The 23,395-nt window shown below is 34.4% G+C and overlaps 3 protein-coding genes across 4 annotated transcripts; 2 read left to right on the forward strand and 1 right to left on the reverse strand.

The window, feature by feature from the left end:
• Positions 1-771: 771 nt before the first annotated feature.
• Positions 772-7,155, forward strand: LOC105161360 (ABC transporter B family member 1). Its single transcript, XM_011079016.3, has 10 exons — positions 772-1,572; positions 1,660-1,714; positions 1,817-1,992; positions 2,082-2,282; positions 2,358-2,617; positions 2,706-3,022; positions 3,125-3,348; positions 4,332-4,705; positions 4,790-5,504; positions 5,619-7,155. Exons 1-10 carry the CDS (start codon positions 1,102-1,104, stop codon positions 6,873-6,875), a joined length of 4,050 nt encoding a protein of 1,349 aa, XP_011077318.1. The 5' UTR covers positions 772-1,101; the 3' UTR covers positions 6,876-7,155.
• A 1,714-nt stretch (positions 7,156-8,869) lies between these two features.
• Positions 8,870-11,285, reverse strand: LOC105161361 (zinc finger (C2H2 type) family protein). Its single transcript, XM_011079019.3, has 4 exons — positions 11,123-11,285; positions 10,922-11,030; positions 10,753-10,815; positions 8,870-9,125 (listed from the first exon to the last, which is right to left on the reverse strand). The coding sequence occupies exons 1-4, from the start codon at positions 11,205-11,207 to the stop codon at positions 9,023-9,025; spliced, it is 360 nt and encodes a 119-aa protein (XP_011077321.1). The 5' UTR covers positions 11,208-11,285; the 3' UTR covers positions 8,870-9,022.
• A 2,417-nt stretch (positions 11,286-13,702) lies between these two features.
• LOC105161362 (heavy metal-associated isoprenylated plant protein 6) lies at positions 13,703-16,555 on the forward strand. Of its 2 annotated transcripts, none has more exons than XM_011079020.3 (5): positions 13,703-13,860; positions 13,995-14,166; positions 14,814-15,055; positions 15,254-15,344; positions 15,660-16,555. In XM_011079020.3, the coding sequence occupies exons 1-5, from the start codon at positions 13,717-13,719 to the stop codon at positions 16,265-16,267; spliced, it is 1,257 nt and encodes a 418-aa protein (XP_011077322.2). In that variant the 5' UTR covers positions 13,703-13,716; the 3' UTR covers positions 16,268-16,555. The 2 variants fall into 2 exon arrangements, with proteins under 2 accessions (XP_011077322.2, XP_020549732.1); XM_020694073.2 differs by having other exon boundaries at positions 13,837-13,878.
• Positions 16,556-23,395: the final 6,840 nt, after the last annotated feature.

Genomic DNA, 23,395 nt, shown 5'->3' on the forward strand with positions numbered 1-23,395 from the left:
TTAAGCAAATTTACTGATATTAGCAAAATAGTTGAATAAAAATATATATTTGTCCCTGGTTGACCAAACTACTTTTATACATCTTTACAGGATAATGCATGTGAGAGTTTATCGTTATAAGGGTATTTTAGTTAGAAAATATTTGTCTGGCCTGTAATTAATTAATAATAAGTAAATCGATTGTAAATATGAATTTTTATTTATTTTTTGTGAATATTAACAAATTTGATAAATTTGGACTAATAGATGAGTCTTTTTGTTCGATAGAAATAAAAAAAAATTGCCCTTTTGATCCCACACGATAGAGGGTGTTGCACTTTTGGTCCCTCAATTTACAGACTTAGCACATTTGATCCCACACATTAAAAAATTATATATGATAAAAATTATGGCATATTTGATTTCATAGGATAAAAGCTATAGCATTTTTTGTCCCAAACGTCATTATTTTTTATTTTAAGGGATCAAATGTACTAAACTTGTATACTATGTCACAAAAAATACAACATTTTATATCACGAGGGACCAAAATTATAATTTTATTCAAAAACAAATATAAAAATACTAAATGTAATCGTCAAATAATAAGAATTTATGTATAATTAGATTGAGAGGAAATTGTAAATTTATTCTCAACCCATCAAATTTCTAACTTAGTCCATTTACGACGCATGTCCAAATATTATTACATTTTCCCATTTATTTTTCTAAGAACCAATCATAAGTATCTGTCTTCGGTCAAAAACCTCAAGTTACACAGTGTTCTTTGTCGGGGAAGTTTACACTTCTCTCTTTCTCTCTCGCACGGTACTCCATCACCCTCACTGTAAAGGCTTGCCTCATGCTTCCATCATCTGTCAATTTCCCCCTGTTTTCTTTTTATAATTTTCACTTTCTTACAGGACCAGCTATAGCTAAAGCAACCCCTCTCTCTCCCACTGTAAAAAACATGAAGGAGAGAGAGAGAGAACAAGAACAGAGAGAGACATATGAGTGTGGACAATGCAGCCGTTGAAGAAGAAATGAGTGTGAGATAACAAAGAATTGTTTATACTTTGTAAGAGAATATCTGAGAGTTTGTGTGTGTGGGATAAGAAAAAAATGACGCAAGATTGCGAGGAGATAAAGACGATAGAGCAATGGAGGTGGTCTGAGCTGCAAGGCCTTGAACTTGTTGTCTCGTCGAACTCGGAGAACTCAGAAGAGAACAGCAACTCCTCGTCTGTTAAACCCCACGACAACATTAAGGGCAAAGATGCTTCAGCTGCACAAGAAGAAGATTCTGTGGAGAGAAGAAAAACAGAAGCGGCAATGGAAGTTTCCACCTCTGGGGAGAAGAAGGATGGCGGCGGTGAACCGGAGAAGCCTGGTTCTCAGCCGCCTTCCGTTGGGTTTGGTGAGCTGTTCCGGTTTGCTGATGGGCTGGATTATGTTCTTATGACTATTGGTACAGTTGGTGCTGTTGTTCATGGCAGCTCATTGCCTTTGTTCCTTCGGTTCTTTGCTGATCTTGTTAATTCTTTTGGCTCCAATGCGAATAATGTTGATAAGATGACACAAGAAGTTCTCAAGGTAAGTTTTTTAGTACATTCATTTTTCCTTAGAAAGGGAAAGAGGAGAAGTTACATTCTGTTTTTTTGTCTTGATGGTTATTTGCAGTATGCGTTTTACTTTCTTATAGTGGGAGCTGCGATATGGGCGTCTTCATGGGCAGGTAAATTTGTCCAAAAAGGATAAAAAAAGATGTTTTTGTTGCGTTTAAGGAGTGTTGTTTTGAGTTTCTTGATTCAAATTAGGACAATCCGATTGGTTGCAGAGATATCATGTTGGATGTGGACTGGGGAGAGGCAATCAACAAAGATGAGGATCAAGTACTTGGAGGCTGCTTTGAACCAAGACATTGAATTCTTTGATACAGAGGTTCGAACATCAGATGTGGTTTTCGCCATCAACACTGAAGCAGTAATGGTTCAGGATGCAATTAGTGAAAAGGTGAAGGAAGGAGAAAGCCCAACTGGATCTTTTCTTCTAATTCTTGGCATATAACTGGAAAATGATTAGTGCTGTTTTTTTCCTTACAGTTAGGAAATTTCTTGCATTATATGGCAACATTTGTGTCCGGATTTGTGGTGGGCTTTACTGCAGTGTGGCAACTAGCTTTGGTCACTCTTGCTGTGGTTCCTCTCATAGCTGTGATTGGAGCCATTCACACAGTCACATTGGCCAAGCTCTCTGGCAAGAGCCAAGAAGCTCTCTCACAGGCAGGAAATATTGCAGAACAGGTAGGAGATATTGAATTATGCTTCAATGTTCTGTTTCTCCTTGTGGGCTTTCCTTAATTGAACTCCAATTCGCAGACAATAGTCCAAATTCGAACCGTCTTGGCATTCGTCGGTGAATCAAGAGCGTTACAAGCATACTCTGCAGCCCTTAAGGTTGCTCAAAAGATTGGTTACAGAAGTGGATTTGCAAAGGGAATGGGCCTTGGAGCTACATATTTTACTGTTTTTTGCTGCTATGCTCTTCTGCTCTGGTATGGAGGTTACATGGTTAGGCACCATTTCACCAACGGAGGACTGGCAATAGCAACTATGTTTGCAGTCATGATTGGTGGGCTGTAAGTTCTTAGTCCGTTCTGGTAGTCTGTCTGCGGAGTTTATTCTTTACTCAGAACTTCTGTCTCAATAGATTCTCTTCATTTACAGGGCTTTGGGGCAATCTGCTCCAAGTATGGCTGCATTTGCCAAGGCAAGAGTTGCAGCTGCTAAAATCTTCCGCATAATTGATCACAAGCCGGGTGTTGAGAGAAACAGGAAATCGGGCTTGGAGTTAGAATCCATAACAGGTCAACTGGAGCTTAAAAATGTGGATTTTGCCTACCCTTCTAGGCCGGAAACTCGAGTACTCAACAACTTCTCTCTTACTGTTCCAGCCGGAAAGACTATTGCCTTGGTAGGTAGTAGCGGCTCCGGAAAAAGCACAGTGGTATCCCTCATTGAGAGATTCTATGATCCCCCTTCAGGTGATGATCCACGCTATAGTTTCATTACTAAATTTTTTGGTGCTTAATTCATTTAGTCGTCGAGATGGTTTTTGTTAGTAACTAGCTGCAATTGCTGCACAGGACAAGTCTTGTTAGATGGACATGACATAAAGACACTAAAGTTGAGATGGCTGAGGCAGCAAATTGGGCTGGTGAGCCAAGAACCGGCACTTTTTGCCACCACCATCAAAGAAAACATACTTTTGGGCAGGCCTGATGCAAGTTTAATTGAAATTGAAGAGGCTTCAAGAGTCGCTAATGCACATTCTTTCATTGTCAAGCTTCCGGATGGCTATGATACGCAGGTTAGTTCTGATCATTGCATCTGAAAGATTATCTAGTCCACTGTGACTGGTCTCATGATTTCATGTTTAATATCATAAACGAAGTATGCTCGTGGTCTTATTTCCATATCCATGTAAAGCAGCTACAGAGTTCCTAAACTTTGGTCGAGACCGTATTTATTAGCTGCGATAATAGTTATTATTCATATATTCAAGTAATTACCAAGAGAATGGCAAGGGACTAGACAAAGACTTGAACATTTATTACAAATGTACTTTTTGGTACAAAACAAGGAAGCCCTGAAGAAGTGGACATGCCAGCCTAACTTTTATGCCTTTTTATGGTGAAGATATTACTCATTGCCTGGGAGGTGAATATGGTCATCAAGAATCCCTTAATGTAGGTTGAGTGAAGTGGCGTTCATTTGATATTTTATTGCACCAATGACTGAATGGAGTTGTTTGGTCAACAAACCAAACCTAACATTTTTTATGGAGTCAAGAGTCTGGTAGTGTTAGGTCATTCATTTAAACGAAGGTAACGTGGCTTCAGTCAACAATGCATGTGCAAATGTTGGTTTCCATTCACGTTTGTAAAAACAAGAAAGTTTCTTACATTGTGAGGATGGTAATAAGTGAAACCAGAAGAGAAATAAATAATGGCATGAGACAAGTCTTTAGAGATTTCTGCTCTGGCTATATAATAAACATGATGCCCTTAAAAAATATATAATTGCTCAAGATTTAGGAGGGCTCGTCGGGTTGTTTTAAGTACTATTTAAAATAAAATTAACTGTTTGATAGGGCCACGTGCAAGAATATATATTTCATGACAGTAGCAGTTCCAGAAAGCGCGATATAAGAGAGATTGTCGACAACTTGATTCCTGGATCTTACTTTTAGTATTGAATTCAATGATGCAACTCATGGACTAAAATGTTGATCATAGCTGTCAGGAAGTTCGATTGAATGCATAGGTTAGAGTATTAATTTGATAATGGCAGGTTGGGGAGAGGGGATTGCAACTATCGGGTGGTCAGAAGCAGAGAATAGCTATAGCAAGGGCAATGCTCAAGAACCCGGCAATACTACTGTTGGACGAAGCAACAAGTGCACTTGATTCTGAATCAGAAAAGCTAGTGCAAGAAGCCCTCGATCGTTTCATGATTGGAAGGACTACTCTGGTGATTGCTCATCGTCTCTCCACCATTCGAAAAGCTGACCTCGTGGCTGTTCTGCAGCAGGGTAGCGTGTCCGAAATCGGAACCCATGATGAGCTCATTGCCAAAGGAGAAAACGGTTTCTATGCCAAGCTCATCAGAATGCAGGAAGCAGCTCATGAAGCTTCCCTCAACAATGCCAGAAAGAGCAGTGCAAGGTTCTTTATCCTATCTAATTTTGTTACTAGAAATCTGGAAAATCCATATTTGACTTATTTCTTGACACGGTTCTTCCTGTTCAGGCCTTCTAGTGCAAGAAACTCAGTAAGCTCGCCAATAATCACGAGAAACTCTTCCTATGGTCGATCGCCCTACTCAAGAAGATTATCCGACTTCTCCACCTCAGACTTCAGCCTCTCCATGGATGCTGCGTATTCAAGTTATCGGCTTGAGAAGCTTCCGTTCAAAGAGCAAGCCAGTTCTTTCTGGCGCCTAGCAAAGATGAATTCTCCTGAATGGGCTTATGCTTTGGTCGGCTCCGTAGGCTCTGTTATTTGTGGCTCTCTTAGTGCATTCTTCGCCTACGTGCTGAGTGCCGTTCTTAGTGTCTACTACAATCCAGATCATGCTTACATGATCAGGGAAATTGCAAAATACTGCTATCTTCTAATTGGAGTTTCATCCGCTGCCCTTATTTTCAACACGTTACAGCATTTCTTCTGGGATGTCGTGGGAGAGAACTTGACGAAACGAGTCAGAGAGAAAATGTTGGTGGCAGTGCTAAAAAATGAAATGGCTTGGTTTGACAGGGAAGAGAATGAAAGCTCCAGAATCGCAGCGCGGCTGGCTCTTGACGCAAATAATGTTAGGTCAGCAATTGGAGACAGGATTTCTGTTATAATGCAGAACTCAGCTCTTATGCTAGTTGCATGTACTGCTGGATTTGTATTGCAGTGGCGCCTCGCTCTTGTACTCATTGCTGTCTTTCCTGTCGTCGTTGCAGCTACAGTCTTACAGGTTTGTGATTCTTAGGAGAACAGAAACAAAATGACTTTTAGATCATCTTCTCTATGAATAAAATTCTAGGATATTTAACAGTTCCCTTAAGTCAGACTGTTGTGATTTCAACAGAAAATGTTCATGAATGGATTCTCCGGAGACCTAGAAGCAGCACACTCAAAGGCCACACAGCTAGCAGGGGAAGCTGTAGCAAATGTAAGAACTGTAGCAGCCTTCAATTCCGAATCCAAAATAGTTGGCCTTTTCACCTCCAGCCTTCAACCTCCTCTCAGCCGCTGCTTCTGGAAGGGACAGATAGCTGGAAGCGGATACGGAATAGCTCAATTCTTGCTCTATGGATCCTATGCTCTCGGCCTCTGGTATGCCTCCTGGCTTGTCAAGCACGGAATCTCTGACTTTTCCAAGACGATTCGCGTTTTCATGGTCCTTATGGTCTCCGCCAATGGGGCTGCTGAAACACTGACCCTTGCTCCGGACTTCATCAAGGGCGGCCGTGCAATGCGCTCTGTGTTTGAACTCCTCGACCGCAGAACTGAAATCGAGCCCGATGATCCGGACGCTACAATCATTCCTGACCGCCTCCGTGGTGAAGTGGAATTCAAGCATGTCGATTTCTCATATCCCACCAGGCCTGATATAGCAATCTTCCGGGATCTGAGCCTTCGCGCTCGAGCTGGGAAAACTCTTGCTCTCGTCGGACCTAGCGGCTGTGGCAAGAGTTCAGTCATTTCACTCATACAGAGGTTCTATGAGCCATCGTCAGGGCGTGTAATCATTGATGGAAAGGATATCAGAAAATACAATCTGAAGTCACTGAGACGCCACATTGCAGTGGTGCCACAAGAACCGTGCCTATTCGCCACAACCATCTATGAAAACATAGCCTATGGGCATGAGTCAGCTACTGAATCCGAGATAATTGAAGCAGCAACATTAGCAAACGCTCACAAGTTCATATCATCATTGCCTAACGGCTACAAAACATTTGTTGGGGAGAGAGGAGTACAGTTATCTGGAGGACAGAAGCAAAGAATAGCCATAGCTCGAGCTTTCTTGAGGAAAGCAGAGATAATGCTGCTAGACGAAGCCACAAGCGCGCTTGATGCCGAGTCAGAAAGGTGCATACAAGAAGCTCTGGACCGTGCTTGTGCTGGAAAAACAACGATTCTCGTTGCACACAGGCTTTCGACCATCAGAAACGCGCATGTCATTGCAGTTCTTGATGATGGCAAAGTAGCGGAACAAGGTTCTCATTCTCATTTACTAAAAAGTTATCCTGATGGGATATATGCGCGCATGATACAGTTACAAAGATTCTCGCATGGGCAAGCTGTGAGCATGGTGGCATCTGCAGGTTCGAGTTCTTAGGGGCGGCATCAGGATCGGGAGGTGCAGTGATGGTTATGAAAGGTACAAGTAGAAAGGATCATATCTTGAATACCTCCCAAGTTGATTTTGGATCTCTTACATTTTGTCATAGCATAGCATGTGTATTAATATCTAAATTTTATGAATACATAGCTGTTTCCTGTGCCTCAAATCTGTTTATGAATCTACACTTCCAATGCCAAATAGCATCCCCATTTTTTCAGACTTATTTTTCCTTCAAGTTCATGTAAAAATATAAGTTGGTGTGCAACTTTGCTGACCTCCAAGTGACAAGAAATTTTAGCTTGAATTCAGTTCAGCTTACTCAAATTTGAGCTTAATATGTAACGAAATTACGATTATCACATGACGAGTGCGCGCTACAAACAACATGCATACTTCTAAACGAAATAACTTGTCAGGGTTGTAGTAGTCCTTCTCTATGAAAACCCTCTACCCATCAAGTCAGCACCAGCACCGGGTTAAGGTAGGAAATTGGAAAATACAAGTGATAATCTATTAGATGCATACATTTTCCGACTTTTAACCAGATTTTTCATAGAAGAGTATCATTGTACGGACAGGACATGGTCCGCCCATCCACAGCAACATGCCTCGCCATCCGCAATCATAGTCCAAATGAACAATTACGTTAGATCAAGACTCCAATAAAAGTGGCACAGATCTTAACCTATTCAGGCATTCTCCTTAACATTCAAAAGCAATTTGACAACTTTACTGAATTTATTCACATCACATACATTATCTGTGTGTGTGTAAGTACATATAATGTTATATGTCAGACCCTTCCGACTGGGACCATATTCGGGGACCAATGTCCCATGCTTTACGATGGAAGTGATTGTGAGGAGAAGGGAAAACATCAGTGACCAAACCTCACGTGCTGGTTGCACAAATAGGCAAGAAAACAGGACAAAGGGACGTGAAACGTGATGATGCAACAAGAAGTAATAAGAGATAATTTTTTACTCAAATCAAATTTGATCGATTCAAATTAATCATAAAATACTACGTAATCGGTCATTCTTCTTAAATTATAAACCAATCACACGACATGTGTATTGCATTTATCATATATTGATTTAGGTTGGACCAAACTCAATTTCAAGTAGAATTTTCCGTAATAAGAGTGGGTTTGGCAGTAGGGTTGCATGAGGAGATATGATGGGGACATACGTGATAATGGATTGTTCGGCTGGGTGGGCGTGGATGGGAACAGGGCTTTTTGCCTAAATCTCACTGACCTTCAATTCATCATTGCTATTGCTGGTGGACCATTTCCTATTATTTCCCCATTTTGGGAATTAAGCTCAAAAGCCTTTTCAAGATGGCGTGAAAGACAAACTCTAAAGTTGCAATCATACAGCACCGATGAGATGATGCTCAAAGGTGTTCTTGGTACTACGGTCTTGTGCTCATTGATTTTTTATTTGAATGTAAAGTATTCAAATTTTTATTGTAAAACTCAGTTATTTTGTGTATATAGTATTGATCTACATTGTCGATTTATAATATTTCAATCAGTACTTTTGATGGGGGAAAAGGCATTTTGTGCGTACTCTGGAATGAAAATGATCGACTTATGCTAAATTTAATTGAAAAAAATATCCAATGACAATTAAATCTTCTTATTTGGAATAGTAAAAACAAATTCAGTTTAATTTAATCATATATATGTAAATGAAAAATCTGAAATTATTTAATTACATAAAGAGTATCAATTCATTTATTTGCGTTTGATCATGTGGTTAATTACCTAATAAATGCGATTAACTTGAACAACCAAATCCAAACCTAGAACTGGCATTTTATCAGGCTAATTCCTGCTTTTCCTCCAGGCAGGAACACAGACCATAGGTCTTACGCAAACACGTCAATGTGGAGAGTGTTTCGGAAAGATAACTATTGCAGCATTGTGAACCAGATGCACAATAATCATTGACAGCGCTAGTAGCTGCCTACAGATCAAACTATTTATGGTAAAACAAATTATATAATCTGATGGTGAAAATTGTACGCTCTAACATTGTCTTAGAAATGCATCTTGATAAATAATAATAATAATTAAAAAAAAAACAAGAGAGCTGTTTGCCACACAGACTGACTGTATTAACGAAACCATAACTTCACATTGACATCAACTTTGGACCATTGTCTGGCATCCCCATCCCAGCGGCCAATTCAGCATCAAGTTGGGTGTGAGGAGCAGGCCCCATCATTTGCTTCAAACTGTGCAGAAACAACGTTAACTAATTGCAAAACAAAAACCTCTACACAACTTCCTTGGCAAAGATACATAAAAGTGAGTCAGTGACAACTTCTTAGTATGAAGGTAAACAGACTGAACATTACTTTCCTATCCAATATCTCTTTGCTTTACCCCCATCTTGCCCAAGAAAACTTTTGTTTCCCGGCAACAAAAAGAAAGCATTAGGAAATCAACATACCATACAAGGCTTGATAATAGAAGAGAAGTAGCCAAAATCGAGGTGACGCTATAATCACTACTCAATAGACGACCTCATGATAAGACACAATTCATTCTTTTATTTATGTTCATCTTTAGTATTTTGAGAGGAGTTTAGTGCACAAATGATTTGAATCACTATCTTGTGGATGTAGGAGTGGTTATTCCAAGTTTTGATGAAAATGGAGTTAAAACGAACTATTCGGACCTATTGGGGACAAAGGGACAAGTAAAAACATAACAGATCCGAACACTCAATCAGATATGATTACGGCCTATCGACGGGTGAAGGCTGTCTGCACAACAAAGAAAGGCTGTTTGCATATTTTGGAAGGGTTGCCTGCCTTGTTTTCTCACAAACAAGGAAAAGCAGAACTAAGTTTATTTTGCAATTCAACGGAAATGTTGAACCCATTTATTATGTTGTGAGCTTTGTGCTAATTTGAGTTTTTCTAAGTATTTTTTTGTCTTGATTTGCTCTTTACACGATAATCAATACCAATAGATCTGACAAATCGATTCAATATCAATTATTCTATTGTTGTCCAAGATGTCAATGATCCATACTTGTCATGAATGATTGTTGCAGGTAGCAAAAAAATCGATTGCGTGTTTTGCAAGTTTACTTGTACGTGTAGGAAAACTAGGTTGTGTAATTTAACTATCACAATGATTTGGTCTAGATTCAACGACTATTTTTATAGATACAAATATTATTATCAAATTGATATAGAACACTATTGTGTCAATAAATGAGATAATAAATTTTGATTTAAATGCTTGGGTCAAATCATCTGATTATCGATATCCTAATAGATTTTAAAGTTCAATACTTGGTGAATGAAATTAATCATTTCTGACCAAGGATGGGTTATACACTCCCTTGGATTGGAATATATTCTCGTCATTTGCTAGTGCTTTCAATTATCAGTTTCACAAGTTAATCTCAAAAATCCCCTACACGGTTACATACACTTAAGATTGAGAAATTGATACCAGTATTTCCAATTTAATTAGTAGGATCCCTCAGCAAGTACAGAGTTTCGTCATATTTTTTCAACAGATTGATCTGGGATAGATTAGCTAGCTACCTTAGGATCACGAAAGATTCCATATTCGAGTATTCTATTTTTCATCAGAAGCTCCTAGGCAAACAACCATTTCTACGTATTGTTTCTTTAAAGACTATAAATCTACAGAGAGTAAACTATAGTGGCACCCAAGTTCTAGTGCTCAGCCGTCAATTCAAATTTAAGACAACATGTTTAAAGAACTATATAATAAACTGTAATCTAATTTGCTAGAAACGTAGAGTAAGTTCATATTTTGTTAACCAAAGCTTAAAAAAAATGAAAACAGGATGCAATGCAATAATTTCAGCGAGCATACCGCTTCCTGTGTCGCTTGGTCTTGAAATGCTCATCTCTCACCGCCACACTAGCAAAATACCGACTGGAAAAAATGACCAATTAGTTAAACTCCATGAAAATTTTCGTAAGAACTAAAAAGAAGAAGAAGAAATTTATAACAAAAACAAAGTTTAAAATTTGAACATTACTCGCAGTGTAAACAGTAATACTGGCCCATCCCCGGAAGATCTTCATCTACTGGCAATTGCTTCCTTTCTCCCTCCCCTTTGTGAAGCTCATCATAAACAGCGTCGTCGCGTAGAACCGTCAACAGTCAAGAAAAATTAAAAAACTGAGCATAAAATCAAAATTCAGAGACAGAATTATGAAACACAAATAAAAAAGGATATCCTTGACAAGAAATTTCGTGCGGCGAGCGGTTTTGTGAGAGTAGCGGCGCTTCTTCACGCTCCTGTGAGGGCACTTTCCACCCATTCCAAGAAGCGGTTTGTGAAATTAGGGTAGTTCCTTTTCAGCAGAATCTAGAACCCTAATTTGGGAAAAAAGGGGGCTTCTGAACAAGGATTCATTATTTTAAAGCTCTAAATGCGGGTCGTAAAGACAACCCAATTGTCTTTTGTTGGGCCATGTTGAGCAGTATATTGGGCTAGAGAAAAAAGGGATTCGGGCAAAATAATATTGACGTAGAATTTTCAGAAAACATATTTTAAAAGAGTAGAATGAAAAATATAAAAAGTAAGTGAGAAAAATATTTTTGGTGCCCTGAATGTCGTTAATTATGGATATTTTTATTACCTTACGGATAAAATGAGACTACATCATGCATAGTTCCCAAAAAAATAATTATAAAATCAATTTTAATTAATCATCATCATTATTTAACATTGGACAACATGGGATGTGTGATTTTAATCACAATAATCTATTGTTATCATGAATGAATATGAAAAGTAAGAGCATAAAAGGACAAGGGAAGCACAAGTAGTTAACCTGTGTCCGTTTTTTTAGTTTGTAGCAGAGCAGACGACGACATCTTCTTCTTCTTCTTCATTCTCTTGCATTTCATCACCCACTTAACATTCACTAACCACAATCCGGAACTATGGTCTCACTATTCCACCATTTCTTGTTAACTGATAATCCCACTTCCTATGCAAGTGTCAGGTGAAGTTGAGTTGTGATGGCTGCAGCAGCCACACCACTTTTTCCATTCATCAAACTTTGAAATGGACTTGGTTGTTGCTATTGGACTTAATTGATATACTGTCTGACGTGCTTAGATTTTTAGGTCTCATGATGTATATTTTTTTGGTATGGGAGAGATAATTCATGTGTGGTTATGTATTTATTGCGGGATTTTTAGATCGAGGGGCGTTGATGTAATGTCCTCTCTTGAGTAGGGAAATTCTAGACATTATACATACAAAGAAAGATCGGGTGGATGGGGTTGAGTAATCTAACCACTCCATTTTCTGGATATATTCGATTGTCACTGAGTTTTAATTTAGATTGTAAATATATGATAAGAGTAGATTATGATTGTGATATCAGTAAATATAAAAAAATTGTATAAATTTTATAATGATTTCACACTTTCTTTATAATTCAATAAACTTAAATAAATATGGCTCGAATTTGAGTAATTTCATCCAAAAACTATATATATTTACATTTAACCCTCTAAACATATATATATATATATATATAACGCATTTCATGGTTTTGATCATATGTATGACAGTATTTGAAATATCACACATGGATTTTTACTAGAGAAATGTAGCCACCAAGCCCACGTGCATGTCCGAACGCCGAAGTCAAATTTGAGAATTACATTGAACAGAAAGATACCCCAACTTCTTGCTGAATAAATATTAATTGCATCAAATTCTCATCTTTATAATTTTTGTCAAAGTTTTGAACTAGTGCATTGAATTCTTGCCCGGCGGCCAGAGCTAAGTCGCTATTCATCAAACAGGTATGTTTCGCTACCAACAATTAATAGTGTATTGACTGAAAGTGCGCTTTTCCTTTTAGATGGACTCTTTTCCCCTTTAATTTTCACGTTTTAATCAATTGTAGCATTGAGTAATATGTAAGAAGAATTAACAACTGATCAGACTTAATAAATGCTAACCTTGTATTCGGATATCTTAGAAATTACGAAAGTTTATGTATAGTACTGTGGTGACTCATTTTAGTTTAGTATAGTTAAGATCACATGCAAGGAAAATTTGTACGTTCACATGAATTAATGGGACATTGCAGTACAATTATTGCTCCACATAACATAAGTTTCAGTAACATGATTCGAAGCTACTCAACCAACTTTACCTAACATAAAAACAAGTAGAGAAACATAAAAAAATTCATTTTTTTTTTTAATATTTTCGTGTATTTACTGTCTTCCAATGAGGGCATTGATATGAACTTCTCGACTGGGTCTTTTTGCTATATTGTCAATATTAAAGGATGTTTGCGATATTGGTATACTTCAAGAACAATGTGTAATGCACATTAAGGGAAATTTTAATTCAAATCGAATCTGTTTGGAGTTGGACCAATTATATAATATATTTACTGTGTGTTGATGTATAGTTGAGAGAAAGTGATTAATGACATGATACCGTATATCACATTCATTCTGTGATTGATTTAATAGGGTTAGAAGTTTCCTTAACCTTGTATACTTTTTGATAGTGTGATTAAATTATAGTATTGGTTTGTGGAGCATGTGTGTTTTGAAGGTTAGTTAATTGTAATTAGCAATGTGGTTTAGCAAAGTCCACCTAATACATTTGGACTGTGGGTAGCATAGTCATTCCACTAAAGTAAGTTAGCTAATTTATCACGAAACTAAATTCCAAATCAGTCTATTTGGGCGGCATCACATTCCCATCAGGCCCATGCCCCATTCCCATCCACATCCAACCCATTCATACATACATGCATACATACCCCATACATATACATACATGTTTTTATGAGGTGGGCCCCAGATGACTTCATCAAAAACTCTGCTCTATATATCCCGGCGATTGCCTCCATTTTCTCCCTTCAAACAATTTGCACTTCCTATCCTAAGAAAACAAACCAGTTCTTGAGAGAAACAGGCTTAATGGGAGAGGTAATTAATTTCCTTCAGGTCCTTAATCTTCCTCTTATTACAGTACAGTCCTCAGGTAACCCTGAATTCTTACTTAGGCATGCAGCAAGGGGTAATTTTGCTCTAATATGTATTTTTCTTCTTTTTTCTTTCAGAAAGTTGAGACTAAGAATGAAGCAGAGAAGAAGGCGGAGGAAGGCGGCGAGAAGGCGGCAGCGGACGGCGGTGCAAAAACAGACGAAGGGCCAATCACGGTGGTGCTGAAGCTCGACTTGCATTGCGAAGGCTGTGCCAAGAAAGTCAGACGCTCCGTCAGCCATTTCGAAGGTAATTCCATGGAAATTATGTTTGGTGGGATTAACTAATCATGAAACAAGCATGATACATTTATTTCATTTTTATTTTAATTATGTATTAATTACATTATAAATGTATTATATTTATTATATAATTAATACAAATCCAACTAAATCATGCAAGAATCCTCCATCCATTCATATTTTTTATTTTCTTGCTACCTTCTTTGTTATTTAATAATAGTACGAAAATTAGGTGACACACTCATAAACTACCAAACCTATTTCCGTATTTTTAATTTAAGATTATAAAAATAAAATTTGTCTTCCACTTATTTTAGCCTACTACTTAGATCCAAAATTTGTGGGTTAATTTTATTTCACCCCATTAAAGTATTATTAGGCATAAAATCTCCTTAAATAAAAAAAATATGAATACACTATAATTTCAATTTTTTTAAAAAACAAGAAAATTACTACCTCCCACGCCACATTCTTGCATTACAGTTCTTTTTAAAAGTTTATATTCATTTTGTTTTTTTTTTCTAAAAAAATATCGATTAAATTTGAGCTTTAAAGATATTTAATGGGACACATCACACATGTATAATGATGCACAAGGTGCAGCAAATAAAGCTTCGGGCCTAAAATTATTGGTGTGTGGTCCAATTTGTGAAGGTGTTGAGAAAGTGAAGGCTGAATGCGAGGCCAAGAGATTGACTGTGACGGGGAATCTGGACCCCGCTTGGCTCCGGGAGAGAGTTGAAACCAAGACCAAGAAGAAGGTGGAGCTCATCTCCCCTCACCCCCCAAAGGACGGCGGAGGTGGTGGCGCCGCCGACACGAAGGCCGAGGAGAAGCCGGAAAAGAAAATTGCAGAGGAAAAGAAGGCGCCCGATGACAGTGAGAAACCCAAGGAGGTAATTGTAGTTACGAGAAAATTCTCACTCGACTAAGTTTGATCGAATGTCAATTAATTATACGATAAGTTTAATATATTTATGTAATTAATTTAATTTAAGTGAGAATTTTTCAGTAATTGTAATTGTGGTTGCGTTAATGAATTATTTGATTATTAATGAATTATTATTATTTAATTTGTGGTGGTTGTATTTCAGGCTGCGGTTAGCACTGTGGTGATGAAAATCAAGCTGCACTGTGACGGATGCGCAAATAAGATAAAGCGTGTCATATTAAAGAACGTTAATGGTGGGTTAGTCCAGCTATTTTTATTACGTTTTTTTTTTAATTTATTAATCAATTAAATATTAATGAAATATTTGAGTTAGGTATATACATCATCACTTTTAACATATGGAAACTAACTTATTTATTTATTTTATTATTATTATTTATGGAGGGATTTGGTATGTCTTAATTAATAAATATAGATGAGGAATATTCTTTTATATATGATCTTAGGAAAATTCTAAAAAATAAAAATAAAAATTGGGCTTTTTTATTTTATTCTTCATATTATTTGCACTTAATTGGTGACGAATAAAATATTTTCTTGTTGAATAGGGGCTAACAGGGTGACGACGGATTTAGAAAAACATTTGGTCACGGTGATTGGAACAATGGACACGAACAAACTCACCACGTACTTGAAAGAAAAGCTGAAAAGAGGTGTAGAGATTGTTCCTCCCAAGAAAGACGACCACGCTTCAAACCAGAACGTCAAAGAAGTAGGCGGAGGCGAGAAAGAGAAAGGCGGCAGTGGTGGTGGTGCTGGAGAGGAGAAAAAAGACAAAGAAGGCGGCAAAAGTGGTGGCGGTGGTGATGAAAAGAAAGAGGGTGGCGGTAACAAAAAGGACGACGAATCAAAACGTGACGGTGGCGGAGAGGGAAGCAAAGGGAACGAAGGAACGAAAGTTGAAGTGAACAAGATGGAGTACAATAGTTTCAATCCGCACACATACTATGCGATGCCCATGTACAATCAAACCTATGCCAATCAAGACTATGTTCATGTGCCCATGTATCATCATCAAGGTTATCCGAATACGGGGTACGTGGTGCAGTACGCACACGGACCTCCTCCGCCACCTCCGACGTACTTAAATATGAACGATAATACCAACGATCATATGTTTAGCGACGAGAATCCTAACGGATGTTTTATTATGTAAAGATGGATAATTATTAAACAGCTCTCTGTCTTAAAACCAAGAGTTGGAATTTTCAATTGTAAATACTAAAAACAATTTGTTACGTAAAAACTGTAATACATATATATACATAACAATGTATATATATATGAGAACAAAATTTCCTTTTCGGAGAAGCATTTGTACGATGTAGTAGAAATATTCAAACCGCTAGCCGGTGTTGTTTTTCTTGTTTAACTTGTACGGTGGTAGTTGTGGTTTTACGTTGTTAGTTAATTAAATTAATTAATACTCATTTTTGTTTATGAATTGCTTGTGTTATTTATGTTATCTTTAAAATGACGGCGATATTAAGGTTATTAACCGATGGTTAGAAATGATCCAAGCTGACCTTCATATAGTGTGTTTGGTTTGTCCTAAACAATTAAGATTATTATGTCTTATTCTTGCAATTAATTTTACTAATTAACTATAAAGCTTGCTTTAATTTTAAATTTATGCAATTGCGAGGGCTGCTTATGAGGATTGAAAGTGAGGGTTTTTGTCGGGATACGTCCTCTTCAGGTTAATTAAGTATTCAGATTTAAATTAATTATATGGTAGGTGTAATATATGTACGGTGTGACTGATGTATATATTGTTCAGAGAGAGTGATTTAGTCACATGACAAGTATATTACTTTTGCTCTGTAGTTGATTTAGTTCGACAAATCTATTTTAAGTAAGAATTTTCTTAATATATTTAGTTAATAGTTGCATGCCCCATGCCTTATATATCAATTCTTATTTAAGAAAATGACTCTGCTAGCTTCTCCAACGTGTGTGTGTTTGTGAGTATAGTTTGCACGGGTGCAATTGCTAATTACTGACAAGTGTGTCTGTGTGGTATTATGGATGTCAACTGTCAAGCACTACAAAACAAATTATTACTCTCTATATTATAAATTATTACGATTTAAAAATCATGACAAATTAATAAAATCGTTGTTCCAAAAGATAATAGTGTACATTTAGGAAAATTTTAGTGAGGGGTTTATGTGATGCTACTCCACATAAAGGTATTCTCCAAGAACAATGTAATCTGGAGAGTTTTCAACATAGGCTTTCCGACACTCAAGTCAGTGACTGGAACAGATTCACAAAGAGAGAATAAAATAGTATAGGTAGCAAAAATTATAACTGACTGGGAGAAAAACATGTTTATAATTATTGGTCTAATTATACGATTTTTACATACACCCTTGATGGAATTGATGGTCTAAAGGCTACAGTCATCCGTATATATTGAGGTTGATAGCAACATATAAGGCCTGTAATAATGGATTTGTGATTTTGAGGCAGACTTTGAGGACTTTTGCAAGACCTTAATAAAGAGTCTCGAGAAGGTCTTCTACAGAAGCCTTGAATGAGAAATGTTCCAACATGAAATCAGTGTAACATCTGGAAAGTCTCCCAAGGCCTGTGGTAAAAACATTCCCACATCAAATATATATATTAGGATCAAACTAAATTAATGTGAAAATTTACGTTTTGATCATAAATAATCAACATTGGAATGGTTTTAATTATGATCGAACATTTATCATAATTTTTAAATATAACTAATGTTTTGGTCCCACTTACAAAATCAATCACTAATTGATACTGCACAATCATAAATATTCGTCAAAGTTTGAATTTTTTTTATTAGAAATAATGTTTTATTTTTTATATATATTGCAGTTTACATAAACAAATTATGGGTATGAAATATAGATCGTTATTTATATGTAACAAAAGTTTTTTTATACGTGTGACGTGTGTGAAGTACAATTAATAACAAATGTAAGTAATATACTAATTTATAATAGAACATCCGAAATGTTGCAAAATAGGGTTTTAGTGACTTCTCTGGGCTCGGAAAGCTGATCTCCCATAGTGTACGATTTAAGTCAAGTAGTGAGTTGATCGTTTCTACAACAAACTGAAATTTTGTACTATAATTTACAAATCTCGACGTTGTCTTCTCCCATGAAGAAATAACCTTTAAGAACGTCCAACAGCTGCATGCCATGAAACCCTAGATTTCCCTTAAAGATTATTGTTTAAATTCCTGACTTTTCACCACAATAAAAGGCTATATACATATTAATAATAATAAATATCCAGCAAGTTAATTAATAATTTCTACACCTAAGTGTTATTTATTTATTTTTCATTTCGTCATTGAATTTTTATTGCAATAATTAGTTAATTTAAATTTTCGTTTGTCGTTTACTAAAAATCTTACTTAACGCCCCCTTCAGAAATCATATATAACATTTAATATTAATAATTAGACTGTTAATTATTATAATTATCAGCAGTTGAAATCATAATATGATTGCAATGGAGGGGGGAAAAATGGTAAGATGAAGTTTTGTGAGGCATGAAAAGTCGTGTTTGGGGACAAATCGTGCAAGCAATTGCGTGGTTTTCCGTCTCATGCAGTGACATGCACCTTTGTCTCATATCTGTAGTTGCTTTAATAATTGATTCAAGCAATTAGCAGTTGCAGTACATAAGTGATAAACTAGATAGAGTGTTGATTTGATTGGGACTGAACAGTCACTCCAATTATTCTAACGCTTTAATAAAATATAAATAAAAATTAATCGAATTCATCCCCATATGCAAAAAAAAATAATATATCACAATAATATAAAATCGAAATCCAATTTGTTTTAATATTATAATTAACCCAAAATCCCACATTATTCATCTATAAAGCGACAACAACCAACCACGTATCTTTCAATTAATCTTGAAAATTGTTTCGGTAATTGTTTTATACGAAAATTTAGAATAAATTACAGTCACCTCTCATGGAGTTTGCCATAAATATAAATTATCTCATTATTATTTAAAAAATCATATATACACTTTGATTTTCACGTACATCGAACAACAAGTTCATTCATTAGCCTCTGAAATGCTCTTTTAAATTATGAATAATAATTTTATATTATTTTTTTAGAATTTTCTAAAATATTGTTATGGACTATATAATAAGTTATATGGATTATTTATTTTATCCATCTCATCTTTTTTATATTTTTTAAATATTTTTATTAAAAAAATAACAAGATAAATGGTAATTTCCACCCCACCGTATAGAAATTATTTATAAATTTTCAAACAACGAGATATATTTATAATTATAACAAATCTAAGCACACAGAACTCTCGTTCTTTAAATCGTTAAAGCAAATTTAGGCAGTGTTTGCAAAAACTTCTGCTTTTATAAAAGTGATTTTTGTATAAAAGAGTTGAAAGTTGTATCAGAAATAAAAGCTGGTAGTGTTTGTTAAAAAAAAAACAAATAAAAAATAATTGGATAGTGCTTGGAGAAAAATCACTTCTAAAATAAACTTAATTAATTAAATACCATTTTACCCCTATATGTTAAAAAGATACAATTTTTTGCTCATTATTTGACTTATTTTTGTCAAGAACAATGATTTTTTTCATAAAAAGTAATAAATTTTATTTCTATTAGTATATTTCATATTTAGTTTTTAAAATATTAAAATTATGTGTTTAATTTTATAATACTCTCACTAAATAATAAAAATGTTGATTACATACGCAACAATTAAACTTGCATGATTGCAAAAGATACTATTGTATTAATTGATCAAATAATAATATCATGTGAACCAAGGAATATAATTAGATGATATAGCAAATAAAATATAAAATTTTTAAAATATTAAATATGTGAAAGTGTAAATTCGATCATCGTTAAATTATCCAAATAATTTAAAATTTTCAGTATCAACTTTAAATATATATTTTTAAAAAAAATTAAAAACAATAAAGTTGAATTAAAATTATTATAATAAAGGTAAAATAGTAAACAACAAAGTTGAATTTATTTACAAAAACAGCAAAGCAGCTAGAAAACGCATTATCAAAAAGCGCATTTCGTACTCGTTTCAAAAACCAGAAATTGGCACTTCAAACATTTCAAAAGTATTCTTTTTTTAGTAGGAGCTGAAAAATATTTTTTTGAAGCGCTTGCAAACATTCCCTTAGCACGTATAAACGCTAATCATAGTAAATATAAATATATAAATATAATTTTGTATAATATTACAAGATACACCATATATATTTTTTTTATATGAGATACACATTTAAGTTGAATCTGATTGTGATTTCTTGTTTGTGTCTCCCACGTACCCTTTGTCATATATTTTTCAGACTCATTCTGATAAATTTAATTTTATTTTCCCACATCAATTGGCAGTCCATTAATAAGTGTAAATACAACTAGAAACATACATCTGGACTAAATAAAAGTGCAAAGTGACAAATGCGACAAATGCCTTTTTGTTATGATAACGATTTTAGGTCTAATTACACGTAAACGACGATTTCCATAATTGTTTTTTCATCTAAGATTAAAGCAAAGAAGTCCACTAATGCAGGGTGTTGTAGGATCAGAATATATATAATAAAATAAAATGTACATCATATAAAGTGAAATTAAAAAGAAAAATTGTAATTTTATTCCGGATATTTTATGTTATTATATACTTAAATTACTTTTTCTTGTGCTTAATTATGTGATGTTACTTTAAATTATTTATAAAAGATAATTAATAATGAGTGATTATCATTGGATTACAAAATTCTAATGTCCCACTTTGATATAATGAGTTCTTACCTTTCATTATTGCTAATAATAATTAACTTGGTGCTTAAATGATGGCTTAATTGAATTTTTGGAAAGTTGGTATATATCTCTTAATTAGAGCTTTCTAGATATCACAAATTATGTCCTTGTTTAAAGTCTTTTTTTTCTTTTGTATAATTAAAAATATCCTCTCGTTATAAAAAATTATAAATATCCTCCTATTATTTAATGAAATTATAATCTTTCGATGGAGGTTTAGAATATCAACTTTGCTCTTGCGGTATTTTTTAAAATTAAAAAAATTATTAAGAAATTCAACAAAATGGATAAAAAAAAATTAAAAATTATAAAAAAAAATATCCGATTAGTCCATAAAAAACTCAATACGTAAAATTATAATTAATACTCCACAAGCGAATTTTGGTCAATTCACCGTAAAAATAAACTGAAACATAAGACCAATGGATTGGGATAATTATTCGACGAACGTTAAGATCAGAAGGGTATTGATCATTTTGTAAATAATGACGGATATTTTTAATTTAATCTATGAAAAATTATCAATAGTTAATGACTTCTATGATAATACTTTCAGAGTCTAAACAATAGTAGGTATTTACTCAAAGCCTGTTTTAATTCTTATGTTTTTTGCAAAAAATAAAAATAAAATGGAGCCTTCTACTTTACCTAATAAGCACTACTTTTATGAAATACCTATTTTTTTTTTAACAATAAATACATAAATAAAATCACTTTATTTGTGTCGATCATATACTTCACTGTAAAATGGTGTTATATTTTATATTTAATTATATACAGACATAATCAGTATGTGATTCATATCATCCATATATTCAAAAAATATCTTATGTACATGATATTTATATATTAAATTGAAATATAAAATACAATATTATTTTATAATAAAAACTTTAATTTGTATTATGTAACTTGTGATAAAGTCATTAATTCAAATGATGGTAGGACCCCACAACATCCACAACTATTAATTAAATGACTAATAAATACTAGCCCTGTCCAACTTAAATGACCTCATTTGGAAGGTGGTTGGTTTGATTTTATTCATTTAATAAATCTTATAAATTTATACATTTTTATAAGATGTTAGATTTTATTTTAAAAATATTTGGATAAAATAAATTATAGAACTTATAATATATTATTAATCATAAATTTATAATTAACTAAAGAAAATTGACCTAACTTATTAAGTTCATTTGAAAAAAGTTAAATAATCAAACACTTTATAATATCTTCTAAGTTTAAAAGACATTATTTATGGTATTTTTTAAATTAATTATTTTAAGAAGCTTATAAGGTCACCCAAATACCCTCTTAATCTTGTTCCAAAAAAAAGGAATGAGCTATTATATATGTAATCTCTAATAAAAATGGTCAGAAAATCTAACTTTATTGGTGAAATTGAGGTCTTATGATTAGAAGATTGCAGGTTTGAGTCCCATAAATATGTGAATATTGATTTATTATAATAGTAGTTGGCAGTCTACTGTAATACGAATTATTGATTAATTATATATATTTGATATTGATAATTTATGTATATTAATTACTGATGAATAAAATTTATAATATAATTATAATGAATTATTAAAAAGAAAGTATAAAAATAAAAAAGGAATTAGATAATTGATGAGGATAGAGTGATGAAGGAGAAGCAAAGGTATAATAAAATAGATGAGAGATGCAATCAAGGTTTTGGGATAACCTAATTTTAGCAGCCATGGTCATGAGAGATTGGGATAATGAAATAAAATTAGATGTGGGAATGGCTTACATCACCATCATCATCATCATCATCATCATAAAACCACCTTCCCCCACATACAGACAACAAAAGTGGCCTTCTAGTGTCTCTGACTCAGCTCTGACTATAACTCTATGACTTCCCCACACCTTATTCATACATCATCATCAAACATACATACATACATACATACATGCACATAGCACCATCCAAATGGCTTTTCATTGTTAATTTTCTTTTCTTTTATATTTAAAGATATGCTAATTTATCGTAAATATATTATTAAGTTTAAAGCACAAATATTTTTTAAAAATAATTTATATTTTTAGTGATGAGGGTATGAAATGGGTTAGGGATTATGGAAGCTGGTGGAATAATTAATAAAGTACAAAAATGAAAAACAACAAAAAAAAAAAATTATTGGGTGGGGACAGGAAGTGATTGGTGGGGCCAGCCAACGTCATTCCTTGTTGGCTCTACGTTGGAGTTTGAATTCGGACGCCACGTCATAATCCACGTCTCTCTCTCGCTCTCTCACTTGCTAATTAAAGATGGTTTGCAAAACTATTATGGAGATTTTGATCCTTGCGCCAACCATCATTATTCAAATATTATGAGCTTAATTACACGTAAATTCTTTTTTAAAATATTAAATTATATTTTTTAAAAAACTTTTTTAAGATTATATTTATATATTTTTTGAA

The sequence above is a fragment of the Sesamum indicum genome, linkage group LG5, assembly GCF_026168435.1.
Source record: "Sesamum indicum cultivar Baizhima isolate 11 linkage group LG5, ASM2616843v1, whole genome shotgun sequence".
NCBI classification, from domain to species: domain Eukaryota; kingdom Viridiplantae; phylum Streptophyta; class Magnoliopsida; order Lamiales; family Pedaliaceae; genus Sesamum; species Sesamum indicum.